This window comes from Dipodomys merriami, unplaced genomic scaffold (assembly GCF_024711535.1).
Source record: "Dipodomys merriami isolate MVZ:Mamm:240054 unplaced genomic scaffold, mDipMer1.0.p SCAF_137, whole genome shotgun sequence".
Lineage (NCBI taxonomy): Eukaryota > Metazoa > Chordata > Mammalia > Rodentia > Heteromyidae > Dipodomys > Dipodomys merriami.
This window is the reverse complement of record NW_027202682.1, coordinates 2,731,450-2,747,684: the sequence shown is the minus strand read 5'-3', so window position 1 is coordinate 2,747,684 and position 16,235 is coordinate 2,731,450. Positions and strand designations below refer to the sequence as shown.

The 16,235-nt window shown below is 61.5% G+C and overlaps 1 protein-coding gene and 8 non-coding genes across 11 annotated transcripts; 2 read left to right on the top strand and 7 right to left on the bottom strand.

Annotated features, from left to right (window-relative positions):
- Positions 1–155: 155 nt before the first annotated feature.
- On the bottom strand, positions 156–227 carry Trnap-agg (transfer RNA proline (anticodon AGG)). The gene has a single exon. It is a non-coding gene; the product is annotated as a tRNA-Pro (tRNA).
- A 968-nt stretch (positions 228–1,195) lies between these two features.
- On the top strand, positions 1,196–1,267 carry Trnap-ugg (transfer RNA proline (anticodon UGG)). The gene has a single exon. It is a non-coding gene; the product is annotated as a tRNA-Pro (tRNA).
- A 637-nt stretch (positions 1,268–1,904) lies between these two features.
- Positions 1,905–1,977, bottom strand: Trnak-cuu (transfer RNA lysine (anticodon CUU)). Its single transcript has one exon. It is a non-coding gene; the product is annotated as a tRNA-Lys (tRNA).
- A 590-nt stretch (positions 1,978–2,567) lies between these two features.
- Positions 2,568–2,640, top strand: Trnak-cuu (transfer RNA lysine (anticodon CUU)). The gene has a single exon. It is a non-coding gene; the product is annotated as a tRNA-Lys (tRNA).
- A 570-nt stretch (positions 2,641–3,210) lies between these two features.
- On the bottom strand, positions 3,211–3,282 carry Trnap-agg (transfer RNA proline (anticodon AGG)). The gene has a single exon. It is a non-coding gene; the product is annotated as a tRNA-Pro (tRNA).
- A 1,736-nt stretch (positions 3,283–5,018) lies between these two features.
- Positions 5,019–5,090, bottom strand: Trnap-ugg (transfer RNA proline (anticodon UGG)). The gene has a single exon. It is a non-coding gene; the product is annotated as a tRNA-Pro (tRNA).
- A 2,184-nt stretch (positions 5,091–7,274) lies between these two features.
- Positions 7,275–7,347, bottom strand: Trnar-ccu (transfer RNA arginine (anticodon CCU)). The gene has a single exon. It is a non-coding gene; the product is annotated as a tRNA-Arg (tRNA).
- A 1,059-nt stretch (positions 7,348–8,406) lies between these two features.
- On the bottom strand, positions 8,407–8,479 carry Trnar-ccg (transfer RNA arginine (anticodon CCG)). The gene has a single exon. It is a non-coding gene; the product is annotated as a tRNA-Arg (tRNA).
- A 1,076-nt stretch (positions 8,480–9,555) lies between these two features.
- Positions 9,556–15,124, bottom strand: LOC138825485 (zinc finger protein 213-like). Of its 3 annotated transcripts, none has more exons than XM_070020110.1 (6): positions 14,712–15,124; positions 13,044–13,528; positions 12,341–12,461; positions 12,155–12,210; positions 11,886–12,009; positions 9,556–10,839 (listed from the first exon to the last, which is right to left on the bottom strand). In XM_070020110.1, exons 2-6 carry the CDS (start codon positions 13,512–13,514, stop codon positions 10,193–10,195), a joined length of 1,419 nt encoding a protein of 472 aa, XP_069876211.1. In that variant the 5' UTR covers positions 13,515–13,528; positions 14,712–15,124; the 3' UTR covers positions 9,556–10,192. The 3 variants fall into 3 exon arrangements, with proteins under 3 accessions (XP_069876211.1, XP_069876212.1, XP_069876213.1); XM_070020111.1 differs by having other exon boundaries at positions 14,787–15,124; XM_070020112.1 differs by having other exon boundaries at positions 14,796–15,124.
- Between the last annotated feature and the right edge of the window lie 1,111 nt (positions 15,125–16,235).

Below are 16,235 nucleotides of genomic sequence, written 5' to 3'. Positions count from 1 at the left end.
AGCCCTGCGGGTCGGACGGGGCTCCGCGGGGCTGCGCGGGGATCGCGGGGCTCAGCGAGGGGGGTGCCCGGGGCTCCGCGGGGATCGCGGGGCTGCGCGGGGGGTCCGCGGGGCTCCGTGGGGATCCGAGGGGAGGAGTTATTTTCAGTAAAAGCGGGCTCGTCCGGGATTTGAACCCGGGACCTCTCGCACCCTAAGCGAGAATCATACCCCTAGACCAACGAGCCGCGCGGTAATGGATCTGTCTGTCCGTCCTTCTGGGCGTTGTGGCGTCCAGGGACGGGCCCCGCGCGGGCGGTGAGGAGAGACTCAGGGTTCAGACCCCGAGGCCCCGGGACCGGGGAGCCCACGGCCCCTCTCCTGCCCGCGGCCCCAGGCCAGGGCTTCCTTCCCGGCCCCGACGGCTCGCTCGGTTCAGGGCTGAGGATCGCGCGCCTGCGTCGCCCTGCGCTCCGGGCGCGTCACGAGCCCCCCAGCCCACCCCTCCACCCCCCATCACCCACCCCCCATCACCCACCCCCCCATCACCCACCCCCTGTCCCCATCTCCTCCCACCCCGCCCTCCCCCACCTTCCCATCCCCCCACCTCGGAGTCCGGCCGTCGGGACCCACGGCCGCCCCAGATTCCCCGCCGGACCCCCGCCCCACCCCCGCCCCCGGGCCGGCCGCGGTCACCGGCCCCGCCTCCCCGCACCCCGCCGGAGCGCAGCCCTGCGGGGTCCCAAGGAGGAAATCCCCGACGGAAAGCTTCCCGCGGGGGGTTCGCCAAAGGAAAAGGGGGCCCGCGGTGTCCTCCGCCAACCCGCCGGAGCCTCAGGACGGACGGACGGACGGACGGACCGACGCCCGGGACTGCGCCCCGCTCTCGCGTCCCCCGACCTGGGGTGCGCAGGAGGCGTTTCCACGTCCGTCCCAAACCCCGGGAGCAGCCGGGGTACCCCCGCTCCAGGTCACTAGCCAGGGGAGGGACAGGGGCCGCGCCCCGTCTGGGCCGTCAGGAGGGCGGGACAGCCCCAATGCGGGTCCGCCAGGAGCCAGGCGCCCCCGACGGCCGCCCAGGGGCACAGGGGGCCCCGGGCCTCGCCACGCCCCGCGCCCGGCCCGAGCCCCAGCTCCCCCCGCACTCCGGACGCGGCCCGGCTGCGCTAGGGGCACAGCAGGTGGACAGAAACAAGGACAGGATCAGATGTGCATCGGCTCGTTGGTCTAGGGGTATGATTCTCGCTTTGGGTGCGAGAGGTCCCGGGTTCAAATCCCGGACGAGCCCTGAGTGTCTTTATTTTTACTTCATCTTTACTTTCTTTTTCACCTTGAGCTCCGAGACAAAGCACTGGCCTAGCAGCCCTGGTGCAAACAAAACCACAACCCAACAACAAATGCAATCACATCTGGGCACCCGAGCGGAGGAGGGCCAGATGAGCGCGAGCCCGCGGGGCCGGACAACGCCAGGAGACCCAGACCCGGGTGTTGCCCTAAGCGAGGCCAGAGCCAGGCACCCCACCAGGCCGCCTGAGGGGCTGGCCCTCCGCAGGGCAGTGTTCGGGCCCTGCGGACCCTCAGGCCTCCGGCCTCGGAGCCCTCAGTCGCTAGGACCAGCAGAATCGCTCATGGCCTCTGCTTTATTCCTTTCACAGTATAAATAATACGCACTGAGTAAATGTTAAGCTTGTATTTCCACGGTTTTACTAGTGGGGCCTTTAGGGATTTGTTCTTGGCGGTTATTTCCAGGTGTATAACCACGGATGTCCAAGGATTGCCGGGCCTGGCGATACTGAGCTGATGACAGTGGAGGTTTCCAGCATCTGTGAGGTATTATCTGAAACCATCGATTTGTAACAAAGGAATTTCTTGGGTAGGTTCCACTTCCTTCCTGTTTTAGTGTAAACTCTAACTAAAACGACATACGCCCAACGTGGGGCTCGAACCCACGACCCTGAGATTAAGAGTCTCATGCTCTACCGACTGAGCTAGCCGGGCAACCGCCAGACCCTTGCATGTCTTGTTTGACAGTTAGGGGTGCAGAACAACCCCGGCTGACACTCTGGGCGGTGTCTTCTCCGAGTGTGCTCTCAGGTACCGGAGTCTGGCTCAGTCTGGAGCGAATGGCTCCAGAGTAAATACTCCTAAGGAGAGGGGAGGCCGAACAACTTGGAAGTGAAAAACTCACGGTGAGGAGGGGTGTGGGGAGAGGGTGGGGATGAGCTGGAGGGGTGTGGGAAGAGGGTGGGGATGAGCTGGAGGGGTGTGGGGAGAGGGTGGGGGGTGTGGGGAGAGGGTGGGGATGAGCTGGAGGGGTGTGGGAGAGGGTGGGGATGAGATGGAGGGGTGTGGGGAGAGGGTGGGGGTGTGGGGAGAGGGTGGGGATGAGCTGGAGGGGTGTGGGGAGAGGGTGGGAGGTGTGGGGAGAGGGTGGGGGTGTGGGGAGAGGATGGGGATGAGCTGGAGGGGTGTGGGGAGAGGGTGGGAGGTGTGGGGAGAGGGTGGGGATGAGCTGGACAGGGCGTGTGTGTCAGAATCACCGAATTTCAGGCCCTCAGGTAGCTTGAGAATCGCAGGGGCTGACAGCTGCCCGGCTAGCTCAGTCGGTAGAGCATGAGACTCTTAATCTCAGGGTCGTGGGTTCGAGCCCCACGTTGGGCGTGTGTCGTTTTAGCTAGAGTTTACACTAAAACAGGAAGGAAGTGGAACCTACCCAAGAAATTCCTTTGTTACCCATAAATCGATGGTTTCAGATAATACCTCACAGATGCTGGAAACCTCCACTATTATCAGCTCAGTATCGCTAGGCCTGGCAATCCTTGGACATCACAGCACATTCTTGATCCTTCCTGTTCCTCAATGGCGGCTTTAGGAACCAGGTCCATTAGGGTGTGGGAAGGTCGCCGTGAAATCCTTCTCTGTAATCTAGTCAGTTTTTTAAGTAGGTGAAAAAGAAAACTGTTCCCAAGTAGTGGGTCGTGGAGGGAGGAAGATTCACACCCAGCTCCAGGAAAAATAAGTGTAGAATAAAAGGCATTCCCGAGTTGTCCGTAGCTGCAGTCACACACACCAGCCTCTGCCAGGGATGTGCTTTGACAGAGGGCTGGTGCCAGTTTGGCTATAATCATCAAGCCACCAATTACCAGTCAGGATCGGCCGGGCACACCCGGAGAGCGTCCCCGCAGCCTGGCCTGGAAGAGGATTCCAGAACACGCCCTTCCTTAAAAGGTAGGGCTCGTCCGGGATTTGAACCCGGGACCTCTCGCACCCTAAGCGAGAATCATACCCCTAGACCAACGAGCCAGACGGACACAGGGCTCTGCGCTGCACTTGATGAGTGGACCCAGGTTTGCGCCTGTTCTGGTTTCTTTTCCCCATGAACCACCCGCTTTCTGTTCTTCATCGGGGGAGACTCGGTTCGGACCCCATCACGGCGGGGAGAATGCTTCAGCACAGCCTGCTCTGAGACTCCAGATGGAAAGTTCGCGATCAGGCTCGACCTGAAATCCCCACAGAAGGAAAGCGGCCGGCGTCTCCCTCGCTCTCCCGGGCCGGCCGCCCTTCCCCGGCCGGGAGAGCCTCGTGGGGGGCTGAGCAGCAGCTGGGAAAGTAAAGTGTGTGTGCGTGTGTGCAATGTGTGTGCGTGTGTGCAGTGTGTACACAGTGTGTGCGTGTACACAGTGTGTGAATGTGTACAGTGTGTGCGTGTGTACACTGTGTGTGCAGGGTGTGTATACAGTGTGTAGTGTGTGTGCAGTGTGTATACAGTGTGTGTACAGTGTGTGTAGTGTGTGCACGCGCGCGTGTGTACAGTGTGCGCGTGTAGTGTGCGCGCGCGTGCATGTGTGCATGTGTGTGCGCGCGTGTGCGTGTGTGTACAGTGCGTGTGCATACAGTGTGTTGTACAGTGTGCATGTGTGCGTGCATGTGCGTGTGTGTACAGTGTGTTGTACAGTGCGCGTGTTGCGCGCGTGTGCATGTGTGTACAGTGCGCGCGTGTGCGCGCGTGTATAGTGCGTGTGTGTGCGCGCGTGTGCGTGTGTGTACAGTGCGCGTGTGTGCGCGCGTGTGCGTGTGTGTACAGTGCGTGTGTGTACAGTGTGTTTTACAGTGCGCGTGTGTGCGCGCGTGTGCGTGTGTACAGTGAGCGTGTGTGTGCGCGTGTGCGTGTGTGTACAGTGTGTTGTACAGTGCGCGTGTGTGCGCGCGTGTGCGCTCTGTGGAGCTCCTGACACAAAGTGGACACCCAGGAGCCGGCGTTGCCTCTTCGTCCACTTCCACCGCCCCGGACGCCTCCTCTGACTGAGTCCGGCCAGACCCGGCCTGGGGCCCGTGCCGGTCGGGCCCGGCCTCTCCCGGGCTGTCTCCCGGCGACCCCAGGCCCGCCGGAACCGCACCCACGCGGCCGAAGGGGCCGGAGCCGAGCCAGACATGCGGGTGCCGGCCGCCGCCGGCCTGCGAGCACGAACGGGGCCTCGGCCGGGCCCGCTGCGCGGAGGCCGCCGCAGCGAGGCCAGAACGCAGGCGCGGAGCGGAGGACGCGTCGGGGCGAAGGACGGGGCGCCGGCGGCCAGGGGAGGCCACCGCGGCGCCCTGAGAGAACAGCCCGGCCCCGAGCTGGGGCCCCGCGGTCCCACGCAGGGGGCCGGGGGCCGGGCAGGGCACCGACGTGTTCGGGGTGCGGCTCGGAGGCACGAGGGGGCCCGCCCCGAGCTCAGGAAGAGGCTCGCGGTGCCTAGGCCGCCCGGGCAGGGCTCGGACCCGCCGCCTCCGCCCCGTGCGCGGCGCTGGGGCCGGGGCCGCGCGTCCTCCTCGCCGGGCCGGGCCCGACCCGTGGCCAGCACCGCGGCGCCTCTCCGCGGCGGGCATCGATCGCCCCGGGCCGGGCACGAGATCAGGCCCGACGCCCTCCCCCCCTGCCCCGCAGCCCCGGCCCCGCACGGCCCCGGCCCCGCGGCCCCCCGCACTTCGCGTCCGGACCTCCGGCTGGGACGCGCTGGGGCCGTGCGCCGCGCCCTGCTTCAAAACAAAAGCGGACAGGGCTCGTCCGGGATTTGAACCCGGGACCTCTCGCACCCAAAGCGAGAATCATACCCCTAGACCAACGAGCCGCCGGGACGTGGCGCCCAGACGCCGGGCCTTGGAGGCCCGACCCCGAGGCCCCGCCCGGCCCGGCCCCGTCCGCCCCGCGCGCGGCCCGGAGTTCCGGGGGGCGGGGAGTCCGCGGGGAGCCCCGGGAAGGAGGGGCCCCGCTCGCGAGGAGCCCCGCCAGCCCCGAGTCCTGGAGGAGGCCCGGCGGCCCGGCGCGTAGCACGGGGCTCACCTCGGACCTCAGCCCGGAACCAAGGCCGGGACCCCGAGGACACCCACGGGAGGGCGCGGGGCCCCGCAGGGCTCAGCCGGGCGCCCGGGCTTGAGTCCCCCCAGCACTGAGCACGCGACCCCCGTCTTCCCCGGGACCCGGGGGGCGCCGCGGGCTTGCTCCAGGAATGGATCCCGCGCGGAGCACGCTCCCCGAGCCCGTCCTCAGCCTCGGCCGGCGGCTCGGCGTCATCTCCTCGCCCCAGACCCGCGGCTCCCCGGAGCCGCGAGGGGCCGCCCAGACCCCCGACGCCGGCTGCGGGACACTGATTCTGCGGGTAAACGCAGCGGCTCCGGCGCCTGGACAGGGCCGGCCCAGGTCAGCCCCAGGCCCAGGCCCAGGTCAGCCCCAGGCCCAGGCCCAGCCCCAGCCCCGGCCCCAGCCCCAGCCCCAGCCCCTGCTCAGCCCCAGCCCCAGGCTCAGCCCCAGCCCCAGCCCCAGCCCCTGCTCAGCCCCAGCCCCAGCCCCGGCCCCAGCCCCTGCTCAGCCCCAGCCCCAGCCCCTGCTCAGCCCCAGCCCCAGCCCCGGCCCCAGCCCCTGCTCAGCCCCAGCCCCAGCCCCGGCCCCAGCCCCAGCCCCAGCCCCTGCTCAGCCCCAGCCCCAGCCCCGGCCCCAGCCCCAGCCCCAGCCCCGGCCCCGGCCCCGGCCCCGGCCCCAGCCCCGGTCCCGGCCCCGGCCCCGGCCCCGGCCCCAGCCCCAGCCCCGGCCCCGGCCCCGGCCCCGGCCTCATCCCCAGCCCCGGCCCCGGCCCCATCCCCCAACCCCGGCCCCAGCCCCAACCCCAGCCCCTGCTCAGCCCCAGCCCCAGCCCCTGCTCAGCCCCAGCCCCAGCCCCTGCTCAGCCCCAGCCCCAGCCCCTGCTCAGCCCCAGCCCCAGCCCCAGCCCCTGCTCAGCCCCAGCCCCTGCTCAGCCCCAGCCTCAGCCCCAGGCTCAGCCCCAGCCCCAGCCCCAGCCCCAGCCCCAGCCCCAGCCTCAGGCCCAGGCCCAGCCCCGGCCCCGGCCCCGGCCCCAGCCCCAGCCCCAGGCCCAGCCCCGGCCCCGGCCCCGGCCCCAGCCCTAGGCCCAGCCCCTGCTCAGCCCCAGCCCCAGCCCCAGCCCCAGCCCCTGCTCAGCCCCAGCCCCTGCTCAGCCCCAGCCTCAGCCCCAGGCTCAGCCCCAGCCCCAGCCCCAGCCTCAGGCCCAGGCCCAGCCCCGGCCCCGGCCCCGGCCCCAGCCCCAGCCCCAGGCCCGGCCCCGGCCCCGGCCCCGGTCCCAGCCCTAGGCCCAGCCCCAGCCTAGCATGTTAAAGCAAACCAGGGGTCCTGTCATCTAATCGCTTTGTAATCCTATGTCTCTAAAAGGACGTATGAAAGTGTACAGACCCACAATACAATTCGCGTCCAGTAGAATGGATGGTCTTTTATTTTTAAGGATTTAAGGAAAATGAGAACAGGCAATAGTTTTATTGGAGTTTTCCTCGTGACAATTCTGTATTTAAATACAATGTATCCCCATGAATTTCACCCCCCATCACTTTCCCATCTCCTCCCCCTCCTCCTCCCCCTCTTCCCCCTCCTCCACCTCCTCCTTCCCCTCACTCTTTCAAAATTCTTTTATCTGGTTTTATAGTTCTATTTTCATACTTAAGTATTTAAAGTATTTGGAGCATGTTCACCTCCCAATACCTGCACCCAAAACAAGGCCTGTTCATTTTATAGCGTATATCATACAATAGTGGCATTTCACACACACTTCATTCCCCATACTCTAAAACTGAATAGGTACGTGTGTGTCCCATGTTCGTGGGACATCTCTTGACAGAACAGCTTCAGTAGTGCACTGGATACAGGAAGTCTTGTGAAGGCTGAAACTCATTTACTCTGTTGGGTTTTTCTTCTAGTATTTGATTGGAGTCTTCCTGATTTCCAAGGAAGCTTAAAATGCAACCACCCTTACCCCAGGTGGGACTCGAACCCACAATCCCTGGCTTAGGAGGCCAATGCCTTATCCATTAGGCCACTGGGGCTGACAAGGGAACAGTCAAGCAGGTCTTGAACCAATCTCTTATGTATCTCTGTGTGGTTTCCCACGGGACTCCTTGCGGTTTTTTTTTTCTTCTTCTTCTTTTTTTTTTTTTTTCTTTTGTTTTTCAGTTCCCTGAACTTTCTGGAATTCTTTCCCAAGCTGATGAACCCTTTAATACTGGGACAGCTAGAGTTTGTGGGGCAGGGACAGGATATACCGGCTTTGTGGTGAATGTTTCCCCAAATGACCAGGTACATGCAGTCAGCTGGGTCCAGGGCTTCAGGGTTCTGGGTTCGAGCCCTATGAGCTCCACTTTCCCTCTGTTAAATTCATGGCGTTCTTGTTTATATTTACCCTCCCTTAAATCCACTGACACCTCACGTTCAGGGAGAAAGGGTGGGGGCCGGGCCCGGGTCATTTCCCAGAACTCCTCCGATTTTTTCCCAGGTGAATGCCAACACTTCCATTGTCTACATCTAAGTGGTCTATTAGATTCCTCTTTGTATTTTTTTTTTTTTTGCAACATGCAGATAAAAGCTAATACATTCGCCTATTTTGAGCATCGATCCCCAATATGGTACAAATAACATCACAGGTGACTTCTCTGCAGGGGTGGGGATCGAACCCGGGGTCAGGACGCGGCCCCTGGGGTCCTCAGCTCAAGGCGAGCGCTCTACTACTTGAGCCACAGCGGCACTTCCAGTTTTCCAGTGGTTTATTAGAAATAAGAGTCTCCCAGACTTTCCTGCCCGGGCTGGCTTTGAACCGTGATCTTCAGATCTCAGCCTCCTGAGTAACTAGGATTACAGGCGTGAGCCACAGGCGCCCGGCAATGACTGCACCCCTCCAAGCAACCCACACCACGTCTGTCTGTCAGCTCTCAGGGCCTAGGCTCGGTCCGGGGAGAGCCAAGTCTCTGGGCTCGGCGCCGCATCGGTGTGGAGTGCGGGCTGCAGGTGCGCACACGCACTGGCTTCCCCGCGTCTCACCCGCACGCACGCACCGAGCAAACCCAGATGCAGGAAAACCTTTAGCAGGATCGGGAAAAGGTAAGTAGCACCGACCACGAAGGGACTCGAACCCCCAATCTTCTGATCCGGAATCAGACGCCTTATCCATTAGGCCACGCGGCCCTGCACCGGCCCTTTTTGGAGCTTTTTGTCCATAAAGCTGGTTTCGGCGCCTGCGCGCGATGCGCCGTGCGCTGTGATGCGCATGCGCAGAGTGACGGGGCACTGCGCCTGTGCGCAGCGTTCCCGGCGGACGGAACCGCGCAGGGCTCCGCAGGCGTTCATTGCTCGCCACCGCGCACGCGCGCCCGAGGGCTGAGGGACCCGGCTCCGCCCCGGTCGGGGCTGCAGGGCCCTGCGGGGTCCGCGGGCACCGGACCGACAGCCCCGGCTGTCTTGTAAGGCCCTCGGCCGGGCCAGCTGCGTCCACCGCACCGCAGCGGGGTTAGCTGCGCCTCCCAAGAGGAGCGGGGCACCTCTCCCTCGGCCCTCCGAAGCCCGCTTCCCCGGCCTGCTGGCCTCCCGGCTCCCCGCACAGCCCGCCCCAGCCCGCAGGGCCCGCTGGGGTCCTGCGCTCCCGACAGCAGCGTGAGTGAACCATGGCTATTATTGCTGGCCTCATTTGACCAGCAGTCGGATGTCAAGTATCGTGGAGGGCAGAGTGATCTGAAGACCCACAGCTCCTCGCCCCCCCCCCAACCTGGCTGTCCACCTGCCACCGTGGCCACATGATTGGAGGGGCTCATTCCGCCCAGCTGCCCCACAGACCTTCAGGCCTTGGGGCCAGACCAGGATCAGCTTGTAGCTCTGTGTGGGCCGTGGCCCGGACCCAGGTGGGGTGAGGTGGGTGGGGTGGCCAGATGTGGAGTCTGTGGCAAGCAGGGACAGAGTTCATGATCACTGGTCTCTCCTCTTAAGAGCCCTGGGCACAGGGCAGCTTAGAAGCTGGAGTGTCACACCACAGAGCCCAGTCAGCAGCTCTGACCTTTCACGGGGGAGGGGGGGGTTGGTACTGGCTGACAAATGACAAGTCTCAGGATTCATGGCTGTCCACCGGAACCCAGCCCACCTGCCAGCCCGACAAGTGGCTGTACCCAGTGAACAACCAACACGAGCAGGCCAGAAGGCCTGGGGACACACACACACACACACACACACACACACAGCCAGCAGACACCTAAAGAACCGACCAGCTGGAGTGACATTCCCACGTTTATTCAAGGCCCACTGGGTGAACTCCGCACATGGTACAGGGTAGAAAGCATTGCGTGAGGACTCAGCCTCCGAGTGCTGACGGTGCTGGCATCGTCGGCTGGGCCACACCTCCGCGGTCCACCTCCTGTCACCACAGCCACCTCCGCCACCTCTAGACGGCAGGTGGGGGGCTTTCAGGGCTCAGAGCAGGCAGCTTCCTGGGCTATGACACTGTTCATGGCCTAGAAGGGGACAGGAGGCCCCGTGGCTGCACCTGGGACCCAGATTCTCCCGTTTAGGGGGCCCCCTCCCTCGCTGGCAGGCACAGGGTGAGGGGCAGAGGGCAGGGAACAAAGCCTTCGGCCAGGCGAGGCCAGGGGGGCCCGGGAGGAACCTCTGGGTCCTGCTCTGTCCTCTCACTCCTGCCTCAGGAAAGTGCTGAGGCCCCCGGAAACCGTGAGCAGAAAGGGGAAAGCACCATCGCAGGTGGGTGGCTGTGTTCCTGCGCCCCGATGGGGGGTGGGGCACACTGGGGTCCCTCCCACAGGTGCCCAGGTGATGGACAAAGACAGGCGGCAAACTCCCTGGGGAGCAGCTGTGGCCAGAATCGCAGCAAGGCGCGGTGTCTGCGGGCAGGGCGGCTCAGCCCACCGGCTGGGCCGTCTTGGCATGGAGGCTCTGGTGGGCAATGAGGTGTGCACGTTGCTTGAAGCTCTTGTCACACTCGGCGCAACCAAAGGGCCGCTCGCCGGTGTGCACCCGCCGGTGGTCCAGCAGGTAGGAGCGCAGCGAAAAGCTCTTGCCGCAGTCGCTGCAGCCAAAGGGCTTCTCGCCGGTGTGGATGCGCCGGTGGTCAGCCAGGTAGGCGCTGCGGCTGAAGCTCTTGCCGCACTGGGCGCAGGAGAAGGGCTTCTGGCCCGTGTGCACGCCCTGGTGGCGCACCAGGTCGGAGGAGCTGCGGAAGCTCTTGTCACAGGCCGGACACTTGTGCGGCTTCTCACCCGTGTGCGTGCGCTGGTGGCGGGCCAGGTCCGAGCCCCAGCGGAAGCGCTTCCCGCACTGCCCGCAGCTGTGCGGTTTCTCCGACGCCAGGTCCCGCAACAGGCGCCTGCGGAGGGGCGGCCTGGCCAGGGCTGTGCCGGGCCGGTTCTCGCTCTCCCAGGTCTCCGGCTCCTCAGGACTCCAGGCCACAGCCGCTTGGCCGCCTGCTCCTCCACCTGCCGGGGCGGGAAGGGCCATGGCCACCTCGGCCAGCCCGGTCTCCACACTCAGGCTTTTGAGCCCCAGATCTGCAAAGGGCAGGGAACCTCCTCAGTCCCACTTGGTTCTGGGGTCACAACTGAGCTCAGGAAGAAAGGCAACTTGGGAAAGTTTCCTGGCCTTGAGGTAGGGCTCCGGCCTGCTCCCCTCCTCAAGAGGAGCCTGCTCTCTTGAGCTGCTCTCTTGGGGGGAAAGGCTGAAAGCTGAAAAGTGGGTGTGGGAACAGCTTGGGTAAACTTGGGGAGTCCAGCTGTTCCTGCCTGCGGAGGTGCTGGCTGCTAAGTATGACTCTGGCCAGTTCCCCAGCCCATCTGGCAGGCTATAAACTGCCCAACTCTCACTGGCCAACACAGAGCCACCACGATGTCATGGCTGCACCCAAGGCACAGGTCCCAGCTCTCCAACTCAAGAACACAAGGCCCTGGATGGGGAGGGAACCCAGCCTGCAGTGGCTGGGTAAGTCAGCGGCTCACACCTGGAATCCTAGCTACTCCAGAGGCTGAGATCTGAGGATCCCAGTTCAAAGCCAGCCCGGGCAGAAAAGTCCCTGTGAGACTCTTACCTTCAATGAACCACTCAAACAACAACAACAACAACAACAGATGTGGTGCTGTGGCTCTAAAGTAGTAGAGCAGTAGCTTTGAGCAAAAATAGCTCAGGGACAGCCCCCAAGCCCTGAGTTCAAACCCTATAACTGCAAAAAACCAAAAAAATCAAAATAACCCACAATGATCCCAAATGCTGCTGAGAATGTGCTTGGCTTAGAGAGGAACCCCAAAAGGTGGGAAGCAGCCAGCTGATGGGCCGAGTGGTCCCTCGACCCTGATGAGTACCACCTCGGTCCCCTGGCCCAGGTCTCAGATGGGTGAGAGACAGCGCCAGTCAGACCAGGTTGTCAGGACTGAATGAGAACGCGCCTCACAAGACTGAGCTCAGGGTTGGCACAGCATGGCACTCATCACATAATACACACATAGGGACAGGAAGCTGAGCACCACTGGATTCTCAGAGGCCTAGCAGAGACTCAGGGCAGACGGGACCGCCATAGCATGGGAGCCCCCTCCGACCCACATACCTAGAACAGTGTTCCTGGAGCTCTCCTGCTTTATGTCCCAGAAAAGATCTCTCTGAGCTGGATCCAGGGAGCCCCATTCTTCTTGGGAGAAAAAGAAAGGGATGTCTCCCAAGGCCACAGGTCCCTGGGATGAGGAGAGAAGACCCAGCTCAGCCGCCTGGCTCTGGGATCCCAGCAGCCGTGGTCAGGACAGGATGGGCTGGATGAAAGTAAGGCCCGTACTATGCAGAAAACCAGACAGCCTCAGAAGACCGCGACGGCAAACTCACATGGGCACTGGTCCCCTCTCTGCCTCTTCCCTCTTTAAGGTGAGCAGGAAGCTGGGCTGAAAGAAAAGAATGGAGCCTCACAGAGGCCAGCCCAGGCCTGGCACTGAGATTCAGAGCTTCCCCTGTACACGGACTCGAATACACACACATACACAGACACGCTTTGCCTGAAAGGCAGACGCTTACTGTGGCGGCGTGGCTCCCAGGGTACAGGTGGCTGGCTCTGCACCCCCACCACCAGGGGGAGCCTCTTAGACCGGGATCTCTGGACTGCAACTTCAGGCCCCAGCTCCTCTGAGCACACATCCTGTGCAGGGAACACAGCATGGACATCAGCACTGAGAACGGATGGGAGGAGTGAGCTCAGTCCCTGGGAAGGAGGCCTACCTTAGGAAGCCGGGGCGTGCCGGGGATCAATATGGAGCCCCAAGAAAGACCCGAGAAGAATATGATACCATGTATCTATGTGCCCAAAGACAACTTGTGATCAATCACAAGGCAAGCACCAGTGCCCAAAGGCCAGCATCATAGCAACTTAGCAAGGAAGAAATGGGGGACTCCCCTGCCAAGGGCCAGGACTCTATACCCCTTTGGGCGTTTTACCTTCTCATACCCTTCTGGCAGTCTCAAGCATATCACTGTATCCCCAAGGTCTGGCCTAGAGCAGAACATGAATAAACATTTGCAGAACATCTGTGGAGCTAACACCTCCTTTGTGGAACTACGTTTACCCCATGAGCCACCCAAAAGAAACTGCATTTAGGTTGGACTAAACTTCCACAAATGCTTCTGTGCATACTCCCTCAGGCTCTGTCTCCTGGACCCGTGAGCCTCCCACCGACATCTCTCTCCAACCCAGGTGCTGCCAGCTACAGAAGGGACCTCTCACCTGCGGCCAGGCTTTCACTGGCTGCTTCTGCAGGTCCTCCACCAAGGCAACAGCTTCCTCGCCGCTGCCCGGGTGCTGTCCCTGCACCCGAGTCTGGATCTCCTTGGGCAGCACTGTCAGGAACTGCTCCAGCACCAGCTGCTCCAGGATCTGCTCCTTGGAACGCAGCTCAGGCCGCAGCCAGCGGCAGCACAGCTCCCACAGCTGGCTGAAGGCCTCGTGCGGCCTTCCCACATCCTCATAGCAGAACTGACGAAAGCGCTGGCGGCAGGCCTCCAAATCCCTGCTGTCTTCTGGCTGGGCAGATACCTGCTCCCAGGAGGAATCTTCCACCTTCACAATCAGAAGTCCTTCTCCCTCCCCAGAGGCCTGGTCCTGGGACCCCTGGAGGGATGCCATTCCCAGCTCAGGGCTGGCTGGCCTCAGCCTGGGCTCCAGAGCTGACCCTTTCAGTGGTAGCCAAACTGGCATCAGGACTTGCACTCCTGGGAAAGAACAAAATGGCAGTTTGGGGAAGAGCTGGAATACACAAGCAAGCTTCAGTCTGAGGGACAGGCAGGGACTCTAGCACCTGTCTTTTCATGGCCCTGAAACCTGTGTAGGTTTTTATCATAATGCCCGTTCTATGACTGTCTGTTCTGCTAAGAGAGGCCCATGACTCATATCCCCAAGTCTGAAATCCAAATCTCATTCAAACTTATGGATGAGTATCCTTAACCTCCATTTAGAGTACTGCAAATGTTCTTGTTTTAAGGCAAAAATATAGATATTTGCTTAGTTTATTAAGACTGAAGATATAATTATGTATTTCTATGTGTACATTATGTTTCAATTAATTTTTTTTTTGGCAGAACCAATTGGGTTTTGAACTCAGGACCTTACTCTTATCAGGTAGTAGCTCTTTCATTTGAGCCAACCTAAAGTTTTTTAAGTATTGTGTTTGATTACTGAGGTCCTCAAATGCCTCTGGAAGTGTTGATATACCATATTTTTCTCAAACTTGAAAACCTCTGAATTCCAAAACATCTGGCCAAATTTGTGAAATACTTTGAGTTGTTTCAACAGTTAAAACCAAAATAAGAAACAAGAAGTTTAAAAAACACAAAAAAAAACATGTAAAACTTCTCTTTTGATACTGCCAATGGGATTCAACATTGAACTCAGGGCTTCTAGCCTGCTAGGAAAATGCTCTAACATTTGAGTCATGCCTTCAAACTCCCCCCGCCCCTTTTTTTTTTTTGCCCATCTTGGGGCCTGAACTCGGGGCCTGGGTGCTGTCACTCAGCTCTTCAGCTCAAGGCCAGCACTCTACCACTTGAACCACAGCACCGCTTCCAGCTTTCTCTGCTTATGTGGTGCTGAGGGATTGAACCCAGGGCCTCATGCATGTGAGGCAAGCACTCTACCCCTGAGCCACCTTCCCAGCCCCTCCAACCCCTTTTGCCTTTAATATTTTCAGAGTAGGATCTCTCTCCGTCATGCCCAAACTGTGGTCTTCTCACTCTGTACTTTCTCGTCACTGTGCATGACAGACTGACCCAGCCATGTTGAGATGGAGATTTTCCTGAACTATTCTGCCTAGTTGCCCTCTGAGGGCGATCCCGCCCCCGCCCCCCCCCATCTCTGCCTCCCAAGTTACAGCAAGGATTACAGGCTTGAGCCACCCACCTGACTCCCTGCGCTTTTAATGAAAATGGGGGAAATGTGTGCCTGATGTGTGTGTTCACATAGAGGAGGCCTTACTGCACACACTACGTGGGCTGTGGCTTTCTCGGGGCTCCCGCGGTGGGGACGCGCCGTCCGGGCTGCTTCCGCGGCTTCTCCCCCTGTCTGCGCCTCTGTGCTTCACAGGCCTCCTGGGCGTCCTCCAGCGGCCCCGGGCCTCACCGGGGTGGCGGTGGCCGGAGCCCCGCGCGGTCCCGGGCAGCCGGGCCCGGGAGGGGCTGAGGGGCGGCGGGCGGGCGGGGAAGGCCGCCCGGGGACCCGCGGCTCCGCCCCTCCAGCAGAGAGCGGACCCCCGGCCGCCGCCGGCCTCGGGCCGCCCGCCCCGGCCCCGCGGAGCTCAGCCTCTCACTTGCGAACGCTCGGGGCCGCCACGCCGGGCCCCGCCCCCGGGGACACACCGCCCACCGCGGGCTCAGCGCTCCCACTTCCGCCGCCAGCTCCAGGTGCCGGAAGTTCCCGCGAGGGTCGCCGGGAAACGGCGCGGCGCATGCGCCGTGGTAGACATCAACATCCCGAAAAGCAGTGCGTCCACTGACTACTGGTGGCCAATGAGCGGGGAGAACTTCTAGTGCTGGCCAATCACAAGGCAGCGGAGCCAGGCGCGTCAGTACCCAGGCACATGGAAGGATGCGCTGGGGTCTGGGTGTTGAGTGGCTCGGGCCTTGGTTTCCGCCGCTTCTCCTTCAGGTCTCTGCCCCTCCAGTCCCTGAAAACACAGTGCCAGGGCTGGTCAGAGCCGCAGAGCCCACTCCCGGCTCGCCGGAAGGGATGCCCTGGGGTGGGCTCTTCTTTTTTGCCCGCTTCAACGAGTGGGTGGAGGGGCCGAGGGGCTGCAGGGCCGGCGCTCTACATTGAACCATGCACTCTCAAGTTCCATGCTATTCCTAATGAGATGGTTTACATTTGTCTGGTACTGTGAATCAAACCCAAAGCTCCAAATAGGTAAGCACTCTACCAATTAGGAGCTAAAAATTACAATATTCATGTGCAGATAGAAATTTTGGCATAAAGAATGATTAAGCTAGGCACTGGTGACTCACAACTGGAATCCTAGCTACTCAGGAGGCTGAAAATCTGAGAATCATGGTTCAAATCCAGCCCAGGCAGGAAAGTCCCTGATTATCTCCAATTAACCACCAGAAAAACTGGAAATGGAGCTGTGGCTCAAAGTGGTAAAGCACCAGCCTTTAACAAAAAAGCCCAGGGACAGTGCCTAGGCACACACGCGCGCGCGCGCGCGCGCGCGCACACACACACACACACACAATTGCAGCTGGCCCAGTGGTGCATCCCTGTGGTTATTAGGGAAGCCAAAGTAGGAGGATCTAAGTCTGAGGTCCCTGAACAAAAGCAGCAGACCTGGTTTTGAAAAAGACTTTAAAGGGAAGGAAAGGGGATGTGGGAGTGTAGCTCAAGTGCTAGAGCTCAGGAGCAGCACCCAGGCCGAGTTCATGCCCCCAACTGACA

Bases quoted from the DNA above. Each gene is read 5' to 3' on its own strand.
- LOC138825485 (XM_070020110.1), bottom strand. From the start codon at position 13,514: ATGCCAGTTTGGCTACCACTGAAAGGGTCAGCTCTGGAGCCCAGGCTG. The intron at 12,462-13,043 runs GTGAGAGGTCCC...TTCCCTGCACAG, and splicing joins CAGTGAAAGCCTGGCCGCAG to GATGTGTGCTCAGAGGAGCT. The intron at 12,010-12,154 runs GTGAGTTTGCCG...TCCTCATCCCAG, and splicing joins GAGAGGGGACCAGTGCCCAT to GGACCTGTGGCCTTGGGAGA.